This window comes from Chroicocephalus ridibundus, chromosome 1 (genome assembly GCF_963924245.1).
Source record: "Chroicocephalus ridibundus chromosome 1, bChrRid1.1, whole genome shotgun sequence".
Classification (NCBI taxonomy): Eukaryota; Metazoa; Chordata; class Aves; order Charadriiformes; family Laridae; genus Chroicocephalus; species Chroicocephalus ridibundus.
The window spans coordinates 155,322,102-155,344,381 of record NC_086284.1 but is presented as its reverse complement, the minus strand read 5'-3'; the positions used below and the strand labels follow the sequence as shown (position 1 = coordinate 155,344,381).

Sequence of the window (22,280 nt, the reverse complement as noted above, 5' to 3'; positions counted from 1 at the left end):
GTACAGATGATGGAAATTGGAGGCAACTGCAGATGGTTCTGTCTGTTAAAGGATACTTAGAAAAGGAGTAGCTGCAGTTTAAGTGGCACTTTCATAAACTGAATGTGTGCTTAGCTCGCACATTACTTAAAGTTGCCTATGCTTAGGATCATGATCCAGCTAATTACCTGATCATTTTTGCTTCACAGCACCGCTTTAATTCAGCGCACAAGAGATCACACTGAGCAGCTGCTCAATGTTTTGATTTGTCCTTTTGTTCAGAGCAGTGCTTGAGTAATAGTAAGAAAGATGCGGGGCTACACCTGAACACGTTCCTTTCTTTCTGCACTTTTCTCTGGGGGTGGCAATGTAGAAGCCCATAAAGTACTCTCATAATGTCCTGGTCACATGAGAGAACATTATTATTCCCGTTTACAGAAATACGGATCTGAACGGTGAAAAATTGCATCTTTTCTCTTCCCAATCCAAGATGTCATAGCATTATATACAGCCCCTTACATATTCAGCATATATATCATCCACTGACTTAGCAGTACTTCTGAGTAGCTGGCACTTCAGCAACAGATGGGTCCTTACAGTTACTTGCACAACTGGAAATGCAGTTTAAAGATTTCATCAGCAGAGAAAGTAAACAGTAGGCAGACCAAAAACAAAGAAGTCAACCAGCAATGCTTATTTAACGATGCTTTTATTTTACAGGATACAAATTTCTTTTAAGTACTCAACAGGAATTAAAGTGCTTAATTTTTACAATTCTCCACCCACCTTATGACCAAATATACATATATTACAGGACATATATACAATATCTGCAGATTTTTTACATTCATATATTTCTTGACCGTAAAAATGACCACTTACATTTGCACAACTTATAATGGCATTTATATTTCACCTTTTTAATATTTTTCACTTTATTGCAAAACCAGAACAAATTTACACCTCTTCCAAATATCAGTATTTTTACAAAAAAAAAAAAAAAAAAAAAAGGCGTTTTCTCAATTAAAACCAGAAATGTTTTCATAATGAAGGGGAATTGCAGTGAACGGCCTATAATTATGTTGTCAAACTCTACAGCCGATCCAGGCTCCACTAAAATTAACGTACTAATCTGCCTTGAGAGCTGAAGAACAGAGAACATGCTAGTAGAAAAAAAACCCAATAGTTCTATTGCAAAAGGTTCCCTGTGGGTAAAAATACTAGGGCACATACGCGCAAAAATGCTTCGACAGTTCCCTCTTTTCTGAATGTTTTCACCATAAATAGTTAATGCATCTACAAGGATGAACTATAAACTGAAGCAGGTTGGTATTATGCCATGGCTGAAAGCATGTTTTATTCAAAGAAATCTGCTTGAAGATTTTAGTAAAGAAAAAAAAAAAAAATTAAAAAAAAAAATCACCTTCAACATTCAATTGTGCTAAGAAGAGGAAGGGGTGAAAGCAAAATGCCATTGTTGAGTCTAGGAAGAAATTTAATCATGAGGTTTTAAAGGAAGCAGATTGAATGTCTTACTGAATTTAGTGTGTTTGATTTTATTTTATTTTAAAATTAGGCTGAAATAGTAAACATGCCACAAAATTAGATCTACTTCTCTCGATTTTTTCTTCTGAAAAGCGTGCTCAACACAGTCAATATACATTATAGTTTGAATGCAGCACAGTGTATTTTTTGATTGTAAAATACTGCTCGAAAACAGGTCATCTGAATAAGTCTCAAATATATAAATACACATATATACATATATTCACACATACATATGCATATGTGTATACATACACACATATACAATCATTAAATTAATGTTCTGTTCTGTTAAAGGAAAAGGATTTAGGAAACAATCTTGACTAGCAGATTAAAACTCCTATCCAAGAAACACACTTCGCTACAGTCCCCTGGGTCCGAACCAGCTAGATAAATTCCTGATACCAGCAGGGCCACAGACTGAAGAAAAAAACCCATAACTCCATATATTTCATTTCAGATTTCAAATAACAGTACACCACAGACTAAGAACAATGCCCCTTTCACCGATGGATTTATCTTAAGGAGAGTCACTTCTGCCACAAAATTATTTCTCTTCTCCAATAATTTATTTTTGGATATGTATTTCCAGCTGTTTACATCCACCCCTACATCAGTTACCTCCAACTGAAACCCACCTGCAGTTCAACTGAGCGCTGTGATTCCACATGGGACACAGTAAGGCAGCAGCTCTCAAACTGGTGAAATCTTGATTTTCCACAAGTGTTTTTATATAATGTAAGGCAGATTTTACATGAATTTAAATCACTGAAGGCATAATAGCTCAAGCAGGTCTCTGCTAGTCTATACCAGCTAAAGATCGCTAAATATGTTTACGTGGAGAAACCTCCTTTTTTATTGCTTAGAATTATTTCTACATGGAATGTTTATTTCTTTCCTGAAAGCCTTTCCTTCAGTATAAGGAACCGCTATCCTCTGTTCATTTTATTTAATCTTGTCTTGAAATTAAAAGCTGACCAGTTTTTATACTAGCTCTGTGGTGATGTATTTTGAAAAAAACAACAACAAAACCCAAAGAACCTGTCAAGTGTTTCCCCATCTTTCCTACTTATTTTTATATATACTTTTTTCTTTCCTCGTGACTCTACTTGGAACTCTTTAGAGCATACTTCTATAACCTCATCTAAAATTTTCTTAGGTGGTAGTGTATTTATTCTACATTTAATCAGTGCCTTGGCTTCATCCATAGTTTAAAAATATGAAGAATAAAAATCCTTTTTTCTATGAAAAGGATTTAGAACCTTTGAGGAGATTTATAAAGCACTTTGAGATGGTTTTGCATAAAGAGGTGCCACTATATATTACATGCATTTAAAGTGGCTTAATATTCTACTCCAAATAGAAGAGAATGTTTTGTATTCTCTATATCTATTTTGCACATAAAAATTATATACATTTTGAAATAAACAAACCTACTCAGTGTAAAGGGATCTGAAAGTACTAGATGCTATAGGTTTTACAGCAGCTCTTCAACCAAGCAGGAGTACCCGAGACCAGAAAACAATTTTTAGTGGATCTGGAAGAACAGTGCAGACACGCAGATGTCACGATACACTATTTTTCCATGATAGGGGAAAAATATTAAGTCGTTTTGAAAAATATATTAATATGTTCCAAACATATTAAAGATAAAATTAAGCCCTTGTTCTGGTTGAACACAGATAAAACCGCACAAAATAACATTTGATCTGCTTTAAACTGCACAGAAGACTGATCACTTTTAAAGTGAGAAAGAAGCATTTCTTGAACACAAGAATCGCAAAGCTTAAATAATTGAGCAGAGCCATTCACATACATTCATGTATTATGAATGAACGCTCAGTTATAGTTTATTCCTTACACACACAGCTTTATGCTAATATTTGTCATGCCTTTTTTTTTTTTTTTTTTTTTAAAAGAATCCAACAGCTGGAATGGGAACAGCCTATACCTTGTTAGAATGATAGTTTTAATTTGGCTGCTTTTGTCATGGTACTTAAGCCGCAGCAGTTACTACTTTGAATTTGTTCCTCTGTGGTCGTAATTTATAATTTAAAGTTCTGGATGTTGTAAGGGGGGCTTGCCTGTAGAGAATAGAGTAAAACAGGGCGGTTAAATCTAGCAGAAACTTCTCCATCTTCTGATCGCCTTTAATATTAGTGGTACATACTTCTCCTACAAAATACACACAGAACCATACATTTGAGTGCCGAGGCATTCTGACTCAGAAAAAGAACAATTCCAACCAAGCAATTGATAATGAGAACATGAAATAGGTTTCACTAGGGTAAACGAAATATCCTGCACTATATAAACTTTAATGGCTGAGAGCAAACGCGAGGTTAACATCCATATAAATAACTCCCAATGCTAACTTCATTTCAAATTGTTTGTGCCCAAATGCAGGGCTTCCTCTGGGAGATGCTGAAATCATTCAAGCAGCGTCAGATGCTCAATACCACTATAACAATAAGGCAGCACAGAAATTACTGCTTCTAATCATTTCCTTAATCATTTAGCTCGAATAGGTCTTCCTACTTGGCTCAGAAGTAAGTTTGCAGGAGCTTAGAAAACAGAATATCCTACATGATTACAGTCATACCATCATATTACTTTCAGAATAGCTTACTCCATCTTATCTGGGGACGCCCTTAAGGCAACTTCTCCCCTTACACTCAACAACTTAAACATGGGAAACAATGTTTTTTACACACGAGGATGTGGTAAGACAACCCTCCAGATGCCGCAGTTGCACTTGAGACTCTTTTAGAAGATACCCACTTTCAGGAGATGACCAAAGAAAGTTAGCCATGGAGAGTTCTTCTTGCTTACCTGAATGTTCCCCCATCCCTCGCCAAGATATACACAAGACGGCACGTGCTAGCTAGGGAGACCCAGGAGAAGATTTGATAGCGCTCACCAACATGAATCAAAATGGGCTTATGCTGCCCATAAATAAAGATAAATACAGCTGACAGTAGAAATAACTTAAAAAACTCTTAAAGAATTACAGAAGAGCTTGCACATCAGATAAAAGTAATACTGGGGTTACATGCTGAATAATCTGGACACGTGGAGCACCCAAGGAATAATTCAGAACTGACAGGCACAAAGTCAGTTATAGAGTTAGTACTCTACAATGCCATGTCCTGATAATTCCTAGCACTAGATTAAAGCTTTGAGGTCTAAAGGCCATGGTAAATTTTGGATTTGTGCAGGTAAGAGCAAAATCCAGCCCACTAACATTAAGCTGCATGACCAAAGAATGCTAGACACTGTGTACTCAATGCACACTTGACATTAAAAACAGAGGTTACTTTAACAATCCTTTGTTAAATGCTAAATAACTATTTTTTTTCCCTACAGTGTTGCAAAAAAGAGCAAAGTGGGAGTTCAGTGAATACTTTGTCTGGAAATCTCATTATAAAAAAGCGAGAATTTAGATCTGCCCCCCTGTTAGTAACAAAACTGGACTTGAACCTCAGCTCTTCAGCTTGATGTGGTTTAAAATACAGAGTGCAGTTACACTGAGAAGTAAGACTCCCGACTGTTCCTATGACAAGTTCATTGTAGAAGTTACATACTTTCCTTCGTTTGAGGGGTCAGAAAAGGAAAGATGGCAATGATTTTAATTGTCTACTTGATAGTCAATCACTACCTGAATTTGTTGTATTTCATCCAAGCATGTTACAGTAAAAATTTTAGGGAGGTCATTTGCCTCTATGTATAAAAACCCTAATAGGAATATAAAAGTTCGTAAGGGACTTAATACTTGTTGTAAAGCCAACGCGTCCTTATTCCTACAAGCAGAATGCAAATAATGGCAGTTAATGCAACTTGAGATTTGCAGGCTCAGACCTCATGCTAAATTTGTATAAAGCAGGCTCCACTTTACAGCAATAATCCTTGAAGACTGTTGTCATAAATAAGTATTACAGTTATCTCATCTTCTGCAAAAATTGAAAGACTTAAGTTCAAAATGCTCCTTTGTTCCAATAATCATAATAGCAAAAATACGTGTTCCCCGAAGGTTACTAGAATCTGTTGCTTTTCCAAACCACATACTGCATTTTAGTAACGAACTACTGCACTCTTAGATGACAGTGGTAGGACACTGAATAAAAGCGACTGCTCTTTTAAACACAACTGGAACTTATTTGTCCATTGCATGCCACTTACATTACTGCTATTTTTTAATGCATAAAAATATCAAGATCATTAAATGTCAGCTATTAAAACAAATCACTGAACAGTATTTGTTAATTTAGGACTGTGTTTAATTTCAAATAGAAAACATGCTCTTTAAATAAATTATTCACTAATAGGAACCCAGTATCATGAAACCAAAGCAAAAATCAAGTATTGTACATTTTTAATATGTACATATATTATATATTGTTTTCTCGTATTTTAGGTATTCATTTCTAGATTGAAAAATCATTAGATTGTTTCCTTGATATACTGAAACTTTAAAAGCCAATATACCTGTGAAAGCAATTTGCATTAATTAAAAAGAGACAAGTGAATACAACATATATACAGATCTGTGGAATTCAATCTATAAACTACATACATTAAACCAAACTGTCCCTGCATATTTAACTACAGATCTATTTTGGCAATGTGGAGGTATATCTTTTATCCTGCTGCAAATCCTAACATGTAAGTAGGAAGCTTCAATATTTGCATTCATAATGAAAGTAGCAAACATTAACCAAAGAGCAACTGGATTTTCAAAAAAATTTGCATCACAACAAAGTAGTAGTACAGTAAAGTTAGTAAGTATTTTTAATAGCATTCACATTTTTTAAAAAGTCTCTGAAATGGACCTGTACATCACTTTTATTGACAGAACATAAATATAAGAAAAAGATCCCTAAAAAGACCAGAATTTTTCCCAAACATAAAGTGCTAAGATGTGTATGGTAGTAAGAAGTTTCTTTCTTTTTTTCTTTCTTTTTTTTTTTTAATTGATTGAGCAAAGGAAGGCTAACACAAAGGTTAACCACAAACTCAACTGAAATCTTTTAAAAATACCACATATTCTTGAGCTTCAGCATTCAGATGTTTTAGAAGATTCAGGTTGCTCTTCTGAATTCACTTGCAGTTCATTTTCACATTCTGGCGTCTCACCTTTGACAGCTAAATGGATAACTTTTAGCCATTTCTGTTTTAGTTCCTCATTGTCCGCAGCAAAGCTGTGCACAGACTTGGACTGGGTCAGTTTGAAGCTGTGCGGGAGGTCAGCACTTCTTGGAGTGTCATCTACTGCATAGCCCAGAAGTGGAATTGTAGCCAGAGCTTTAACATCCTAAGAAGGAGAAGTTGTTCTTGATTAAAAACGGACAACTAATCTGCCCACTACCTCTCGTTTACTATACACTACCTCTTGTTTACTATACAGGTTGGTAAAAACACTTGGGTCTTTCCTCCATTCCTGAGCTATTTTGACCTCTCTTCCTCAGATGTCAGTGACAATAATTCCTAAAATCTTTTCCAGGTTCTGTGTACATACCTGGGGAGCACCATACATGTACAGCACAAGAGCTTCCTGTTTCGGTATAACACACCACGCTTTCTGCCAAGGCTTTGATTTTTCCATGTACTGAAGAAAGCTACATATGACACTATTTCCAGAGACTTCTGCAGATTCAATCTAGGAGACAGTATAAAGCATAAAAAGGAAAATAAACTTTCTTAAATAAAGACTAAAAACACACAGAACAGAAAAGATGAAATATATCACCATCCATATAAAATCTTAGGTATCATCTGCAAAACAGCTTGAGTAAATACCCAAGTTAGTTAAGGACTGGATTTATGGAGAATATTTATGTAATGCATACATACAATCACAATGTGTACTACTCCCTCATCACATGTGTAATCTGTTTCTTCTTTCATCAGTAATTTTGGATTATACACTACTACATCCCTCTAAATCTCATTTTGCCACCACGACTAGCCTTTCTCTGTAACTTAGTATCTACAATAATGTCTTATTTCTAAGATAACATCATGTTAGGCATGCAAGTGCTACTAACTATCCAATATGACAACTACTCTATTTTGGCAGACAAAATATTATGACAGGACCAGATGCAAACATATTTCTAAGAATAACATAAGAATGCAAGCACTAATCCTAGAGAAAAGATTAGGTGAATTCCTTAAAATCTGAAGACAGAGTGACACGCTACTTGTCTTAAATAGTGATCCTGAGAAGAACAGAAAGAACACAAAATGATTTTATGTGTTAATATTTCCTTGCATCCATTTTTTTTTTCCTCCCCCAGCAGTGATGCTGTCTGGATGCTGCGACATGGTACCAACAACTCCATTGTCATGAGATCCAGCATGTAGACGGACATTTCTAAGACACTCTATAGCTCCTTCAGCTACCTTAAAAAAGCCATCATGCCATGAAACAGTACTCTTTTGACTATAAGGTAAACTAGTGGAGTCCTGTGCTCCTTACTCTTTCTCATGTAAGAGAGTGCGGAGTCAGGCGTAGTCAAGCCAACGTGGATTAGGAACTATATATATATATATGGAATTACAATCTGTATCTTATTTTTGCCTTCTTTTTCTGTTGGTATTTAGCTCGAGGGTCAATCCTTCTGTACTACATCTGACAACAAATATACGTCTTGACAAAGTTCAGATGATATTTCTCTAACATACGTTAGGTATTTTAAAAGGGCCTATAATGACGGATTTAAGAAATGCGAAGGTTAATTGCAACTGTAAGATGCCTAATTCTTCCCATGATCATAAAAAAAACGTAAGTCCTTGTTGTCTGATTGAGACCTTGAACTTCTAGATGTCAAAATCTGCGAGCAACTCGATGACTTAAAGGTACATTGTATACGCTGATCAAAACGGTATCTAACTATTCAGACTCTGGATAGCAAAATTCTCCCCCATTCCCCTCTCCTCCATCCCCAGTTCTTTCAGTTTGGGTATATGTTTTCAAGAACCATTGTAGTAATAAGTGGGTTTTGTTGCTACGACAGCTTAAGTGGAGAAGAAGAAAACTGAACATTTATAAGGAAAGGTAATGTTTTGTCACATTAGCTGATGTAACTGGAAAGAAGCAAACAAGCTAAGGTTCCTAGTTCCCCCTTTAAAAAGGGTTGTAAGAAACAAAGCAGTACTGTAAAAGATGAATGGTGAAAACCAAAATCTATCGGATGGGATGAATTTAGCCCACATACTTTTTATTTCTCAAACAGAAGACAGCCCTGCAAGAATACTACCATTTTTCACCTACTGATGAGCCAAACACTGTTTGCAACTATGCACATATAGTATTTTTAAGTGACGTACCTCCAAGATGCCTTTCTTCTTCTTTTCTTCACTGTCTGTACAACCAATTATAACGTGATAGCAGTCCTTACAGACTTTGTTCAATTTATTGCCATCATATTCGAGATGTGCCTTATAATCAGAACATTTCCAGCAAACCACCTTAGAAACAAAAAACATAAGAAAACATAAAATTTAAGTATTTATAAAAATTTATGGAAACAGATTTTAATTTCAAATTAATGTTATATCTAATTAGGAATATTTTGTTTAATTATATAGAAGATAATTGCTTTATGATGTTACTCAACAGTAACTTAATTGAAAATAATGATTTTTCCAAATTTGTGCCACTGCTTCTTAACTAGAAGTGCTTTGTACTGTTTACCTGGTGGGAACTTTATACATTGTATAAAATCACTCTAGGCTTTCAATTATATCTATAGGTTAAAGTTAGGAATAAAATTGGAATATAGCACAGACTGTGCTGCAGCATAAAAATCTTCCAGTTTCTTGAGATGCTAACCTGAAAAGTTACACTTATCATTTTGTTTTCTACATAGCCTCAGAAATGTACAACCGAGATGCACTTTAAATGATTAAAAAAATTAATAAAATCAGAAATGGTTACTTTTTTAACCTAAGAAATATTAAATTTACAGTTTCAGAATCTGTTAATGAGTACACAGAATACATAAGCCAATGTCAGACTTTCTTTTGTCTTTTCACAAAATATATAGAGAAAACTGAAATGCAAGAAGATCTGAGAGAAGTTCTTTCATTAGAAATATTTTTCTACAGAAATGTTATTTCAGGGGAAAGAAATGCCCTGCACAGAAAGTGTGAGTGTAGTTATTTCAAGAAAGACAGGTAGACAAGTGGACTTGAACCACTCAAACGACTGAACAAAATTTTACTGTGGACCAGGCTCTGCATTACTAATCTAGATCACTACCTTCAACTAGTATCTCTAGAGAATACTAGTTAAGTATTAGTCACTGCAGGAAAGAAACTATCACGGACCATAATTAATTCCCATGAAAAATGTTTTAAAATTCAAGTGGAAGGAGGTGTGATAGAACTACAGTAGAGGGAAGTAGCTAGGAGTCTAAACAAAAGCGGAGAAAAAAAAGGAAGGGTGTGATCTTAAGATTAATGGAGGAGTTTTAAGACAGAATGCTTTGGAAAAAAACCCAGATGACGACTGTATAATCAATAATTCACAGCTTCTGAAAAAGCATCTAGTATTCTGCAAAGCACAGAAGCAGCGTTGTGAATGCAGTAAGCCTTCAAACCACATAAAAACATTAGAAAGAAATCATGCAAGATAACCTGTAAGATAAATATTAAACCTGAGCTTGCACTACCACCTGCTGGAGAAAGACATAGCTGCTGTATTGCACGCACACAAAAAAAGCACAGAAAGTATGATTGCTCTTCTTTTGTTAACTTCTGAAAACTCTCAAGTCATACCACTACTTCATGGTTGCGTTAGAGTGGCATACGGTACTGTACCATCATAATGGAAAGCAGCAATACTCTCTCCCTGTCCTAACCTTCTCTCCTTCCCTGATGCTTCATAGAATGGTTTGGGTTGGAAGGGACCTTAAGGATCATCTAGTTCCAACCCCGCTGCCATGGGCAGGGACACCTCCCCCTAGACCAGGCTGCTCACAGCCCAATCCAGCCTGGCCTTGAACGCTTCCAGGGATGAGGCATCCACAACTCCCCTGGGCAACCTGTTCCAGTGCCTCACAGTAAATAATTTCTTCCTGATATCTAATCTAAATCTCCCCTCTTTCAGTTTAAAATCATTACCCCTCATCCTATCGCTCCACTCCCTGATAAAGAGTCCCTTGCCATCTTTCCTGTAGGCCCCCTTTAGGTACTGGAAGGCTTCGCACATGTCCACACAGTTACACACCGAACCCAGCTGGGAACAGCTCCACCTTAACGCAATGAAAACCTGCAGGGCTTTGTGACCTTCTAGTGAAGAGGGGAGAGGAGGCAGCGGAATGGGAAGAGGAGGCAGCCAGTGCTGCCAGGGATAATGTTGGCTTATGCCAGTTTAATATGGTCTTTCAACTGTTGAGATCAGTGGAGGCCACTCAGAAGTAACAGTATAGCATGGCCAGGGGCTTGGGACATTTTACACAAACACGCATCTTCCACTGCTCCAAATTACTTCCAAATTTACCATGCCAGCTAAAGCAGACAGAGGATCCTTTGTGGTATGCTACACACAGCCTCTCCTTTCAGCCACAAGCACAGCAACAAACTCTGCAGCGTAACAAGCAGCCATCAGCAGTCAAGTAGGTGCTTAGACCTGTTGCCAAGCCTGCTCACCAGCTACAGCAGCGAGGGGTTTGCACTTACATGTCCACACGCTCGGCAGTGGTGCCTTCTCCTTGTCAGTGCATTGAAGGGTTCCTTGCATTTCATGCACATGGTTACTTCGTTGTCTCGTATCCACCTGGGTGCTCTCTTCCCAAGCTCAGCGTTCTGAAGGGGGGACAGAAGGAGGATGGGAGAATAAAAAAAGGCAGTATAAAAAGTTGTGCAGTACTTTAAATAGAGAAAATAATTATTCGCTTCCTCTGGAAAGGAAATGGCAAAACACAGCTCAAGATGCATTTTGAAATCTAGACAAGAAATAACAAAGAACGCAGTCAAAAATCATTATGCATCACTGAAAGGGTACTCTGTCATGTACTTCAAGAAAAAAAAAGAGTCTTGTTTATAAGATTTGGCATTATGAAGAAAAACAATTACCATCAAGATGACTACTTTGTAATTCCTCTGCTACAAGAACGATGAGCTTGAAAACAAAGTTTCTGCCAAACTTTTTCCCGTTATTGAAGAACAAAATGGCTACTAAGGAGGTTACAAAGGAATAACAGCAACTTACAGAAACCTCAACAGGTGCATCTTCATATTCTTTAGCAATAGCGTTTCTGAAAGTTTCATTTCTCTGCTGAAAAGCTTCTATAGTATTCTGAAGCGCCTAAGGAAACAGTGGAGAAATTCCTTAAACATCTTACATTTAAAACAGACTCTCTGCATTCTGACCAGTTATTGATTAGCAGAGGGAAGCTACAGCCAGAAAACATGGATATAACTTTTTTGATTGCTTCAGTGAAAAAGTATTTAGAAAATAAAGAATGTAGATGAATTTACCTTTATCCATTCTTCCTTATCTTGTTCAGAACTAAAAGAAATATTTGACACATTAGTCCAAAACTAGATCAGGAAACATTATGTTACTATCAACAACTTCTTGCAAAAGCCAAGCTTCTGAAGTAACTCTCATGAATTTAAATTTAAACAACACTAATTGTCAACTGTCCAACTTAAAAGAAAAACAAAGCAAAACAGAAAACAAAAGCATAACTTCAGGTTTCACAAGTTTGCAACCCCTAAGCAGTGATTTCAAGTTGAAAGACAAATGTAAATGCGTTTAAAAGTGATGGTTGTATTTGCATTGTTAGACCTTTTTCTTTTTTCTTTTTTTTTTTTTGAGGACAGGTGTAGGTGGGTTTTTCTTCTCTCATTTCATGCACTAAGTTCACATACATTAACATAGCGCACATTTTTCCTGTGTATCTCTTAAACCTTCCTCCTTCCCCAACAAAAGTAATTTCCTTAACGCTTTTTTGTTGTTGCTGTTTAAACTTGTCTACGGTGACAAGAAGAGTATCCAATTAAACAGAAGGGAAAATGCGTTTTCATATTATAAACCAAACAGCAGAAATTTCCCTTTTATGTATTACAGCAGATACAGATGACTTAAAAGTAAGCACAGATGAGATATACAGACTAGACAGAGATGAGAGAGGAATCATATTCAACTCTGATCTTGTACAACAGCTTTGCCCTTAAAATATATCAGCAGGACTTTGACACTCAAATCTTTGGGAAAAGCATCGTATATCACAAGTAATAGTACTATTAGAAACTACTGGCTAGTGTCAGTAATGAACAGTTTATCTGCAAACTTTATGTCAGAAACCACAGTATATCTGGCTCTTCAAAAGTGGCCTCCTCCTTGGATAATGATATGGAAAAAAACCCTTGTGTAGCCATGCACTATCAGCCATGCAAAATTTTATTTTTCTATGCATTGCTCCGAAGGATGTGAAAGAGAGCTTTTACAGCATCCCAATAAAAATGGCTCCTCACATGTTGTTTTGCAATATTAGTAAAACTTTTAGGCAAGCAGAATCCTAAACAAGTGTTTCTCCTTCCCACGTATCATCTACATACAAGGCAGGAGAAACCTGTGTGAACAGCCAAAACAATTCCCCCTACCTTCTTACATTAAAAAGCGAAAGCTGAGCTGTTAAATGTCATGCCACACCAGCAACCTCTAAAAAAATAATCTACCAGCTGTTTGAAAACAGTGATTGAAAACACACTCAAATAGTATTCTGAAAAATAAGCAGAAGCCTCCTAGTAAAGAAAACCTCAAGGGTAAACTAATCATTACAACACTGTTAATACAAGCTCACGAATTAAGGACATTAAGGTGTAGAGCACACACAATACCCATGCATTAATTGAAATTGTTGTAATATAACTGAGTAAGATCTCATTTGGTACTTATTCCTTCACAATTTTGTACAGACTGAATGCATTCTAAAAATGTTCATAAAACAAAACAAAACATAAAAACGTGTTCTTCTCACACCTAAAATAAACTAATGCAACAAACTTGCAATTATTGGTAATACAGGAAAGTTAACAAAATAAACTTACTTTGCTGTATCATTTTTCTTCCAACTAAAGCATACTTTACAAATGATACAGCCAGATGCCATCTTTCACTACTGAAATGGGTATATGGCATAACAACTTGGCAAATACTTAGCAAGAAATCATACAGCAATTTATAGTAGATGTGACTGATAGTCAAAAATGTGCCCCAGAAGTCTCGCAGACCTTAGTGGAAAGCTTTTTCCTCTCATTTTTCAAAGTATATATTTAATTTCAAATTAAACGATAGTGTAGATAAATTTCTATATGCTGTTATCTTTTTGTATTCACTGCTGTAACTCTTTTTTTTTTATTTAACATAAAGGAAAGTAGCTTGCAAGCTCATTTGCTAGCAAGCTATGGTTTGTCCCCAAATACATGGAGTCAACACAGAACTATATCCACCAAAGACATCCTCCTGCTTATTTAATCCTCGCCTCTCTGCAATGAAACCTGACTGCTAAGAATAAGATCTTTAAACAGGTCCAAAAGGAGAGGTGGAGCACACGACTTTGTCTGTAGTGGGGCAGTCTAGACAGGGAAGGTTTAGTTTAGGCAATGCAAAAAGCAGCAATGAGAAGGTAACCCAGCAAGAGGAGGATACAAGGACTAATAAAGGAAAGCAGAAAAGTACCAGTCAGAAGAGTGCAATTGGAGGAAAAGGACCCAAGAACTAAAAGGAGAACTTGCCTTCCAGGGTCAGGGTGAGGTTGATACCTGGGACCGGAGGAAAACAAATAGACTGGAAACAGGCCTGAGGAATGGAGGCAAGCAGGTGCCCATCTACCACTGTAGAAAACTACGTTCTGTGGACGTAAACCCACCAGGGTTGGAGAGTTTTGTTGTGTGGACATGCCCTGAGGTGAACAGACTCATTTGTGCCAAGGTGGCTCAGGTACTGGAGGGCACCAGCATTGCCCATAGTTAACAATGCTCAGCGTCCCAAAACACTTCATTTGGACAGATTGCCTTTGCAGCAGCTAGGTACACTGCTTTCAGTTTTCCAGCCAGCCCATTCACAGCTATCTTAGGTATTTCTGGAAAGTAAGGCAATACACTATACATTGTGGATACATCTTCTACTCCAAGAGATTCTTGGACTGACAGTTTATTATTTTTGGCAGCCTAGGCTATTCTAAAACACTGATATTAAGACGAAGCCCACTGCATCTTTCTCCAAATCTATTAGTCCACTCTTTTGTGTGTATATACTTAATCGTCCAAAAGCTAGATAAAAAGACCGCTTACCTGGCCTGCAACTCCAGTGTTCGCTCTTTTCCAGACACTTGAAAAGTGTGCGGATATTCTTCGTTGTGAGTTTCTATAATCTTCATACCATCTATGCCGACTCTGGTTCGAACTGAGAACTTTGATCCAACCAGGCTGAATTTGGGGACGCAGTAGAGCAACATATTGTTAAACTGGGGAAAAAAATAAACACGTGGCTTTGCATTAACAAAAACACAGATACAGCCACAGTTTCTACTGAGAGCTGAACAGTATCGCAAAGTTAGACTTAGTGGGTGAGAAAGCAGATTAGTTGATATACGAGAAGACCAAAGCTCTAATGCAAGACAACTTATTTTTCTTACTTGTTTAGGGATAAGATTAAAGGACAGCTTCAGTGGATATAAGAATCATTGCTCTGTATGTGCAGCAGCCTTCATAGCATTTATCATCAAATATACTCAGACTGGATATTGTTAGAAAAACCCATTCTTATGCCCCAATTCTGCAAAACCTACTCTAAACTGCAGAAGAACTCTTTTCTTCAGTGAATACACTGAAGATAGATAATATAAATAATTATATTTACCCTGTACCAAACCCACTCGGTTTTGTAGAAGCTCTAACTAATATTATTTGAGGACGTTATTTGTCTTTTCTGCAAGACAGAAGAACATTTCTTACAGTTTTTATTCACTGAAACCCTCAATATCACAGGAAAAATAATACACGAGCAGGACAAAGATATATTCCTTTATTAAAGATTAGAACTTTAAATAACGTTTAAATATCTAAAGCTCCAGCCTAGAAGCACAATTTCTAAATCAGATCTATAGTGTTTAATTTTCTCACATTTTTTCCCCCGCACTTTTTTTCTCAAAATTAATTATTTAAAAGAGAAACTCACTTCAGTTAAATCCTGTTTCATAGAAATCCTGTCGAGCCTATTGCCAAGTCTGTATCACAGATACAGCACGTTTGAACTTGTCCCTTCTCACATGAAGTGCACATCATTTTCATCAGCTGTCTAGCCCCATTTGAGGTCTTACTATTCAATGATTTCTCCTTTTGTTTGAAGCACAGATTAGCAGGAGTTGTGCCTCAAAAACCTGTTACTTATCTTTATTAACCAGAAGACATGCAATGCCAGAGGCCCATAAGCAAAAATGTACTAGCAATTTTTAATGAATGGGGGGCCATGAACTACATCAAACCTTTTCCAAGGAAGCTGTAAGGGAGCGTGGCTATAGTTTGTTAGTTCCGAGACAGGACACAGGCACCTGACAAGAGGATGACCTGCCACCATTAACAAGCTCCCACAGGACCGTGAGACTTACTGGGACCCCAACACACACAATCGATCAGGACTAAAACCCTAAGCTTTAGCATTTCAGTTTCATAAGAATGTCAAAGTACTCATGCTCCAGGACCTGCATTTATAATCAGCAGCCACTTATTTAAAACAGAGTTGTTGGACATTGATTCCATTTATTTAAAGCCACGTATTCTGTTCTAAATGGTGTTTTCTTACGCTTTAGTATCACTAGTGGAAAGGCACTGACATCAACTAGAAGAGGATTCTCCTCTCTCTTTGGTAGGTCAAGTCTAGAAAGGTGCACAGCCACTCCTGCAAACACAAGGCCACCACACTTACTAGGAAAAGATACCGTTCTTGAGCAGATGTATTGCGAGCAGCGAGTTTAAGGATCTGTCCTTCTTTTATCAGTTCATTTGAAGGGTTCACAATGTCTTCCTCTTCTCCCAGCATCTCATATATCTCTAACAATTTCTTTAGATTCTCCTTCACAGTGAAAATACAGCAATAAAACTTATTAATTAAAACCACAGATCTTTAAGCATGTTTAAGTGAAATGATGGGAGCTTGTGTAAGTCTGGAGAATGTTAGCTTTGCAAAACATATATATTATACCCAGTACATATGCTCAGCCATACAGACTGATTAACTTAGTTTATACAGTAACAAGTACTTTTAGAAATGTTATCTCCAAGGTAATTTTCAAAATGCAGTTATACGTACAGCCTTATTTGTTGTCCAAAATATCTCACATACTTAATTAAGTACCTATCATGCCAGCCCAATATGTAACTAACTCCTTACAAACATTATTTTTCCGCTATCAGAAACAGATGGAACAAAGTTAAGAGGCCAGGGTAGTGTCAGCTATTTGAGCCCAGTCCGTCCCATTTTCCGTTAGAGAGAATTAGGTACAGTGCCAAATTTTGTCTATCATTCCCAGGAGCTGTATAAAGCTCTTGGACCCAGGAAATCCATTTTTGCCATTTTAGGGAAGATTTTCAATTCACACTCCTAGCTTCACCAAATACTCAATATATTAAAAAAAGAACAGGAAAACGAGGATCATTTACCATTTTTCTTATTGCGCTATTGGAGTGACTTGCTGCAGTGGATATAATTTCCAGGGATTCTAGACAGAAGAAAAAGAAAAAAGTAAAACCCAAAAGCTGCATTTTTACATATTTATATATTACATTGAAAAAATGAAGCATTTTGAAAAATTATCTGGCGAGTAATTTTGAACAATCCGTGGAAATATCTTGAACTGTTCTTGTGTAAATACAGAGAGGAAAGTTTAAAAATGGGCTGTTCTTTTTCACTACAGGAGCTTAGAAATACAATAATGAGTCTAACTCCACTTTTTTTTTTTTTTTTTTTTTTTTTTTTACAAATAAGAGACCTACATTCCAAATGTGCATAAAGCAAACCAAAATGCTGACAAAAACAAACAAAAAAAACCCCAACAACAACAACCAAAAAAAACCCAAAGAAAAACCACCACAACTCCTGATCATTCACAAAGCAAACAAATCAAAACCTGTGCACTACTCCAAAACTAAAGTAAAACTTATGTGCTCCAGGAGCAGAATACTAAAGGCTTTAGAGTTGTTATATTAACTTCATCTACTATTCAAACAGATTTTTTTTTTCCAAAGAATCCTACAACTCCACTGAAGACATTCTATTATTCTTTTCAGAGGAACTTTACTTCTTCACTTTGTTTTTCCTGAAAGATCTTTTATTTACAGTATCCTCTTACAACTATCTTATTTCAGCTATTTCAATGACTAGAAGATATTTACTTTCAGCATCTTTCCAGTCTAAGGAATCCTGAGGCAATTTCCTTAGGTAGTCCTTTAGAAGCATCTCGTAGCGTGGAATGCGTTGTACTGGTTCTAGCATGTGATGTTGCAATGTCAAATTTCCACACACTTTTTCCTTCTAAAAAATTGTAAACATATTTCAATGTACCAGGCAAAAATGTTATTACGATATTGTAAAATAAAAGATATGCTTGATGAAACATAAATAATGTATTTTGAAACGTGCATGATAGACCTTCTGCAAGAAAGAACTACTTTACCAAATCAAATAATTAGAAATTCTTTCCTAAAAATAATTTTAAAAACTTTCCTAAGTATTCAGCAGTAAGTATCCAATTCATAAATAAAAGCCCTACCAAAAAATCTCCCAAACTCCAGTGTATTTTAAATTAGGTTTGTAATACCTCAGACAAGAGAATTACTACTGAATTAATAAGAACAGTTTGTGACCACATGTTAGAAAAAGTCACTTAAATGGGCTACAAAGGTATATTTTATTTATCTGAGTAGGGAATGCTTTCTTTCAGTTTCATTTATAATATAAAGCCCCTTAGCAGTGTTTTAAGATGTATACTCTTTTCCATGATCTTAGATGCAATTAAAAGATTACATTAAAATACACATAACTGTCTTCCTTGGCTTAGAATCACAAGACCCTATAGAGCAGTAAAATTTAAGTAGAACCACCTTGTCCTATTTCTAGCTGCTCAGTCTGCAGTTGGAAGACACGTACCTGCCAATTCACAGAGAAACCTACAGGGAGCACTAAAAGGCACAAAATGCACTTTTGAAAAGACTGATGCACTGCTTAACTGTGAAGCTTTCTTCACCTTTTGTGGCTCAGCATTTAGGATTACATATTGACTTCCAAAGTCTAGTGCTCTGCATAACAGCACTGGTGCGAACCAACACAATACTTATGGATTCAGTGCAAGGATCTATAGTTGCACTGATAGGTCACTTCATCCTAAAAGAGTATTTACTTCTAGTATCTACAACAAAATGTAATATATTTTTAGTCTCCTCAGGTTTCAACCTTTATACTTTGGTATTTTGCAGCGGAAAGTCAGGATTTGTGTGGAAATATACAGGAAATGTGTACATTTGCGCACATATGAGGGAAGAAGAAGAAACAGAATGTGGTGTGAAGCAGACAAGAGCAACAACCCTTAATTCTAAGGGATTTGGTATTTAATTTTTCTCTTTAATCCTTTTTTCACCCACAAACCTACATATTTTTATATATGCTTGTATTACTCAGAGATCTACATCTTTCTCCCCGTTACCTGAATGTCTTGAATAATGAATTTGAATTGAGGTGACCGTTCAGTCCACGTTTTCACCAATTCCATTGCGTTATCAAAATTCTTCACATACTCTCCATACATCTTGAGGAAAGGAGCTAACTTTTGCAGAATATCTCCAATTCTGGGGGTGGTAGTCCTGCAAAGTAAGAGGGCGGAATCTCAGAGCAAACAGGAAAGAAAAAAAGTCACACAAGGTCACAAAACAGTTTCAAGTGTTTAACAGAGAAACCTTCTGTTGGGGATCACCTCATACTGAGTTCCGACATAACCATTAAAACCGACCAGAATTAACATAGAAGGAGTGTTTGCATCTTCTTTAATGACGTATAAGCATTATAGGTCATGCAGAGCACTACAGAAAGAAAAGCTAGCTGTAAGGAAAAACTTGAAAGGTTTCATTTACAAAATGTGGCCTCGTTTATCTTATTTACAGTTCCTTTCCTTAAAACTACCGTTACCTTCTTTTTACCATACTTTACCCTCTAAATATCTAACACGTGATTTTGTTTGAGGATAAAATCCCTACTGTACAGCTTCCCTTCTGTGCCTTATATAAATACATTTATTTACAACTTTTAAAAATCCTTATTTATCTAAGGAAACCTCTGAGGTAGAGAGAATCCCTTGGATTCCAGTCTTCTGTGAGAACTTTCCTACATCTTTCCCAGTTACTGACAGCATTTTCAAATAAACCAGAACAGCAAAGAAGCTGATGGAGAAGCAGAGAGAAGCCGCACTCTCGACGCACCGCAAAGAAAGCGGAATGGCACACATGCATCTCCGAGAACTAGAACAGAAAACACATTTCACATTTCATTTCATTTTGAAGGACAGACTCAGAAACTCTTTATCTCTGGATTTTTGAAAGTCTGAAATCAGTGTTGTGGCAGCGGTCTAAAGTGAAGCAATCTATTGCAAGTACTTCAGCAGCCTACTCCAGCACGCCATTTCTCCATGAGAAAAGCTGTGCAGAAGGGAAAAGTTATTTGAACAGTGAATATTGCCAGGACCGGCAAAGGCTGGTCCAGCTCCAGCTGCCTCCGGGGGGCAGAAGGCACCTGTGTAAGACCTGGCAGAGCTCTGAGCTGCTGCTGGGCCTGGCAACAGGAGAAGGGGACGAGATAGGGTGGGAAGTTGGTCTCTGAAATCACCGAGGCTCTCCACCCTTAATTAGCTTCATGTATTTGTTCAAGCATGCTACACACAAGCAGACACGTGCACTTTCAAAGGCAAGCTAGCAATTTAAAACAAAACCCCCTCTCCTTTGATTCACCGAATGTTCTTTCCCCGGGTTGTCGTTTTACTGCAATGCAGCATATTTTTTAACTGAAAATAAAACACACATCATGCTGATTCCAACAGAACTGAAGAAAATGTGAATACATTTCTAAAGGTCACCAGGAAAAGCCCCACAGGCATTAAAGTTTCCTGATAAATTTAACAGATAAGTAATTATAAAATTTTGCAATTAAAAAAACCCTTAAAGCATAAAAGACTATGGCAATCCTTTGTATCTAAAGAAACTAGCACAAAAAAAGAATATTTCTACTTAACTGCTTCACAACTATACTAGACAGACATTAAAAGAAAATATTAAAACTCTTATAAGCCGAGAAGTAGGAACAGTTTGCTGTGCCGGCTCCTTGGATACCTACAGCAGCTCATTTACACAGAGGACTGCAATTTCACTCTCTCTGAAGATTCACAAATTTCATAACTACTTTTCATGCAAGGCTCCTATACGTCCAAAGACTACGAGGCTGTAAAAACACGAATTCATCATCATGTCAGGTAAGAAGGACAAGGTACACATCACATAAAGAGTTCTGGAAGAAGAGGAAGGACAGAGAAGTTGCAGCTTCTGAGAGCAGCACCCTCCCTTGACGGACTAGTTCATCTCATATTCAAACACTACACACCATGAGCCAAAATATTAAATTCTACTAAATGCCATCACGTTCTAGGACAGTTATTGTTCTCTTGGATACACAGATCAGAAAGAGAACTATTACCATGGAACCTAAATCAGCACTGCAGTACCGCCAGACAACTCTGACAGCATCATTATATGGGTCAAGAAATAGGACTTCACATTGTAAAGTAGGTACAGAAACACCTCATGCTTCTGTGCTATCAGACCACAAGGGTATTCACATTTGCATTCTAAAAACTCAAACGTGAAATAGCTGACTTACTAATCATGATTTGTAGCATCGCCTTTAAAACTGTCATGGCTGCAAGAAAGCCAAGCAAAGGTCTGTAAAATCACAGCACAGTAAAAGTGACTACGGAGCAATTGCTTTCTCTTCCAATACTCAAACAGGCATCCAACAAAACGGAAAGTTGCAGTTTCAAAGCAAAACAAATCGTATGAGTAGGTCAACTCTGTAATTGCCACAGATTCCAACACTTTGCGTTGAAAGAGTGAAATAATTTCTCCACACACACACACTCCCGAGGCTATCACACGCTGTTCTTAAATTCTTCCCCCAGTATCTGCTATTGGTCATCCTTGGGTACAAAAGGCAGAGACAGATGGCTATTATATTTGATGTGGGATCACTGTTATGCTCTTTTCATGGGAAATATATTGCAACAAGGCTGTTGCCAGTGTCTTCAAGCCATATGTTGTAAAAGAGATATTCAGCTCCGGCTGTTGCTCAACTCATTCAAAATGCAGCTACCAGACAATTTCATTTCGACTTTATAAGCTTACGTTCACACTGCCCTTTCTTCTAAGAAGAATCTATTTCTGATCTGTTTTCGCAATTTAAAAAAAAAAATATATTTTTACCTTAAGTCTTCAAAACAAACCATAACTCAGGGAAAGTGTCAGAAATTTTTATCCAGCTATTTTTATTGAAAGCTAAAGAATAATAGAAATAGTGTATAAACCTACCAACAGAACACATTTAAGTATTTTCGCTGTCCAATTAAGGGAACTACTGAGGAAAATGAACTCTATCTGGCACAAGCTGTTGTTTCAGAGACTGGTGATGGGGAGAGAAAATTATCACAGAT

The 22,280-nt window shown here is 36.8% G+C and overlaps 1 protein-coding gene across 8 annotated transcripts in view; it reads right to left on the bottom strand.

The window, feature by feature from the left end:
• Nucleotides 1-3,373: 3,373 nt before the first annotated feature.
• Nucleotides 3,374-22,280, bottom strand: part of FGD4 (FYVE, RhoGEF and PH domain containing 4) — a 113,735-nt gene continuing 94,828 nt past the window's right edge. For all 8 annotated transcript variants that reach the window (XM_063319410.1, XM_063319457.1, XM_063319467.1 and 5 more), the window contains exons 7-17: nucleotides 19,239-19,395; nucleotides 17,932-18,070; nucleotides 17,200-17,258; nucleotides 16,466-16,612; nucleotides 14,833-15,005; nucleotides 12,010-12,040; nucleotides 11,741-11,836; nucleotides 11,209-11,334; nucleotides 8,854-8,994; nucleotides 7,040-7,180; nucleotides 3,374-6,835 (exon numbers count right to left, since the gene is read on the bottom strand). In XM_063319410.1, coding sequence (XP_063175480.1) covers nucleotides 6,578-6,835; nucleotides 7,040-7,180; nucleotides 8,854-8,994; nucleotides 11,209-11,334; nucleotides 11,741-11,836; nucleotides 12,010-12,040; nucleotides 14,833-15,005; nucleotides 16,466-16,612; nucleotides 17,200-17,258; nucleotides 17,932-18,070; nucleotides 19,239-19,395 — 1,468 coding nt within the window. In that variant the 3' untranslated portion in view covers nucleotides 3,374-6,577. The remainder of the gene's footprint in view (nucleotides 6,836-7,039; nucleotides 7,181-8,853; nucleotides 8,995-11,208; nucleotides 11,335-11,740; nucleotides 11,837-12,009; nucleotides 12,041-14,832; nucleotides 15,006-16,465; nucleotides 16,613-17,199; nucleotides 17,259-17,931; nucleotides 18,071-19,238; nucleotides 19,396-22,280) is intronic.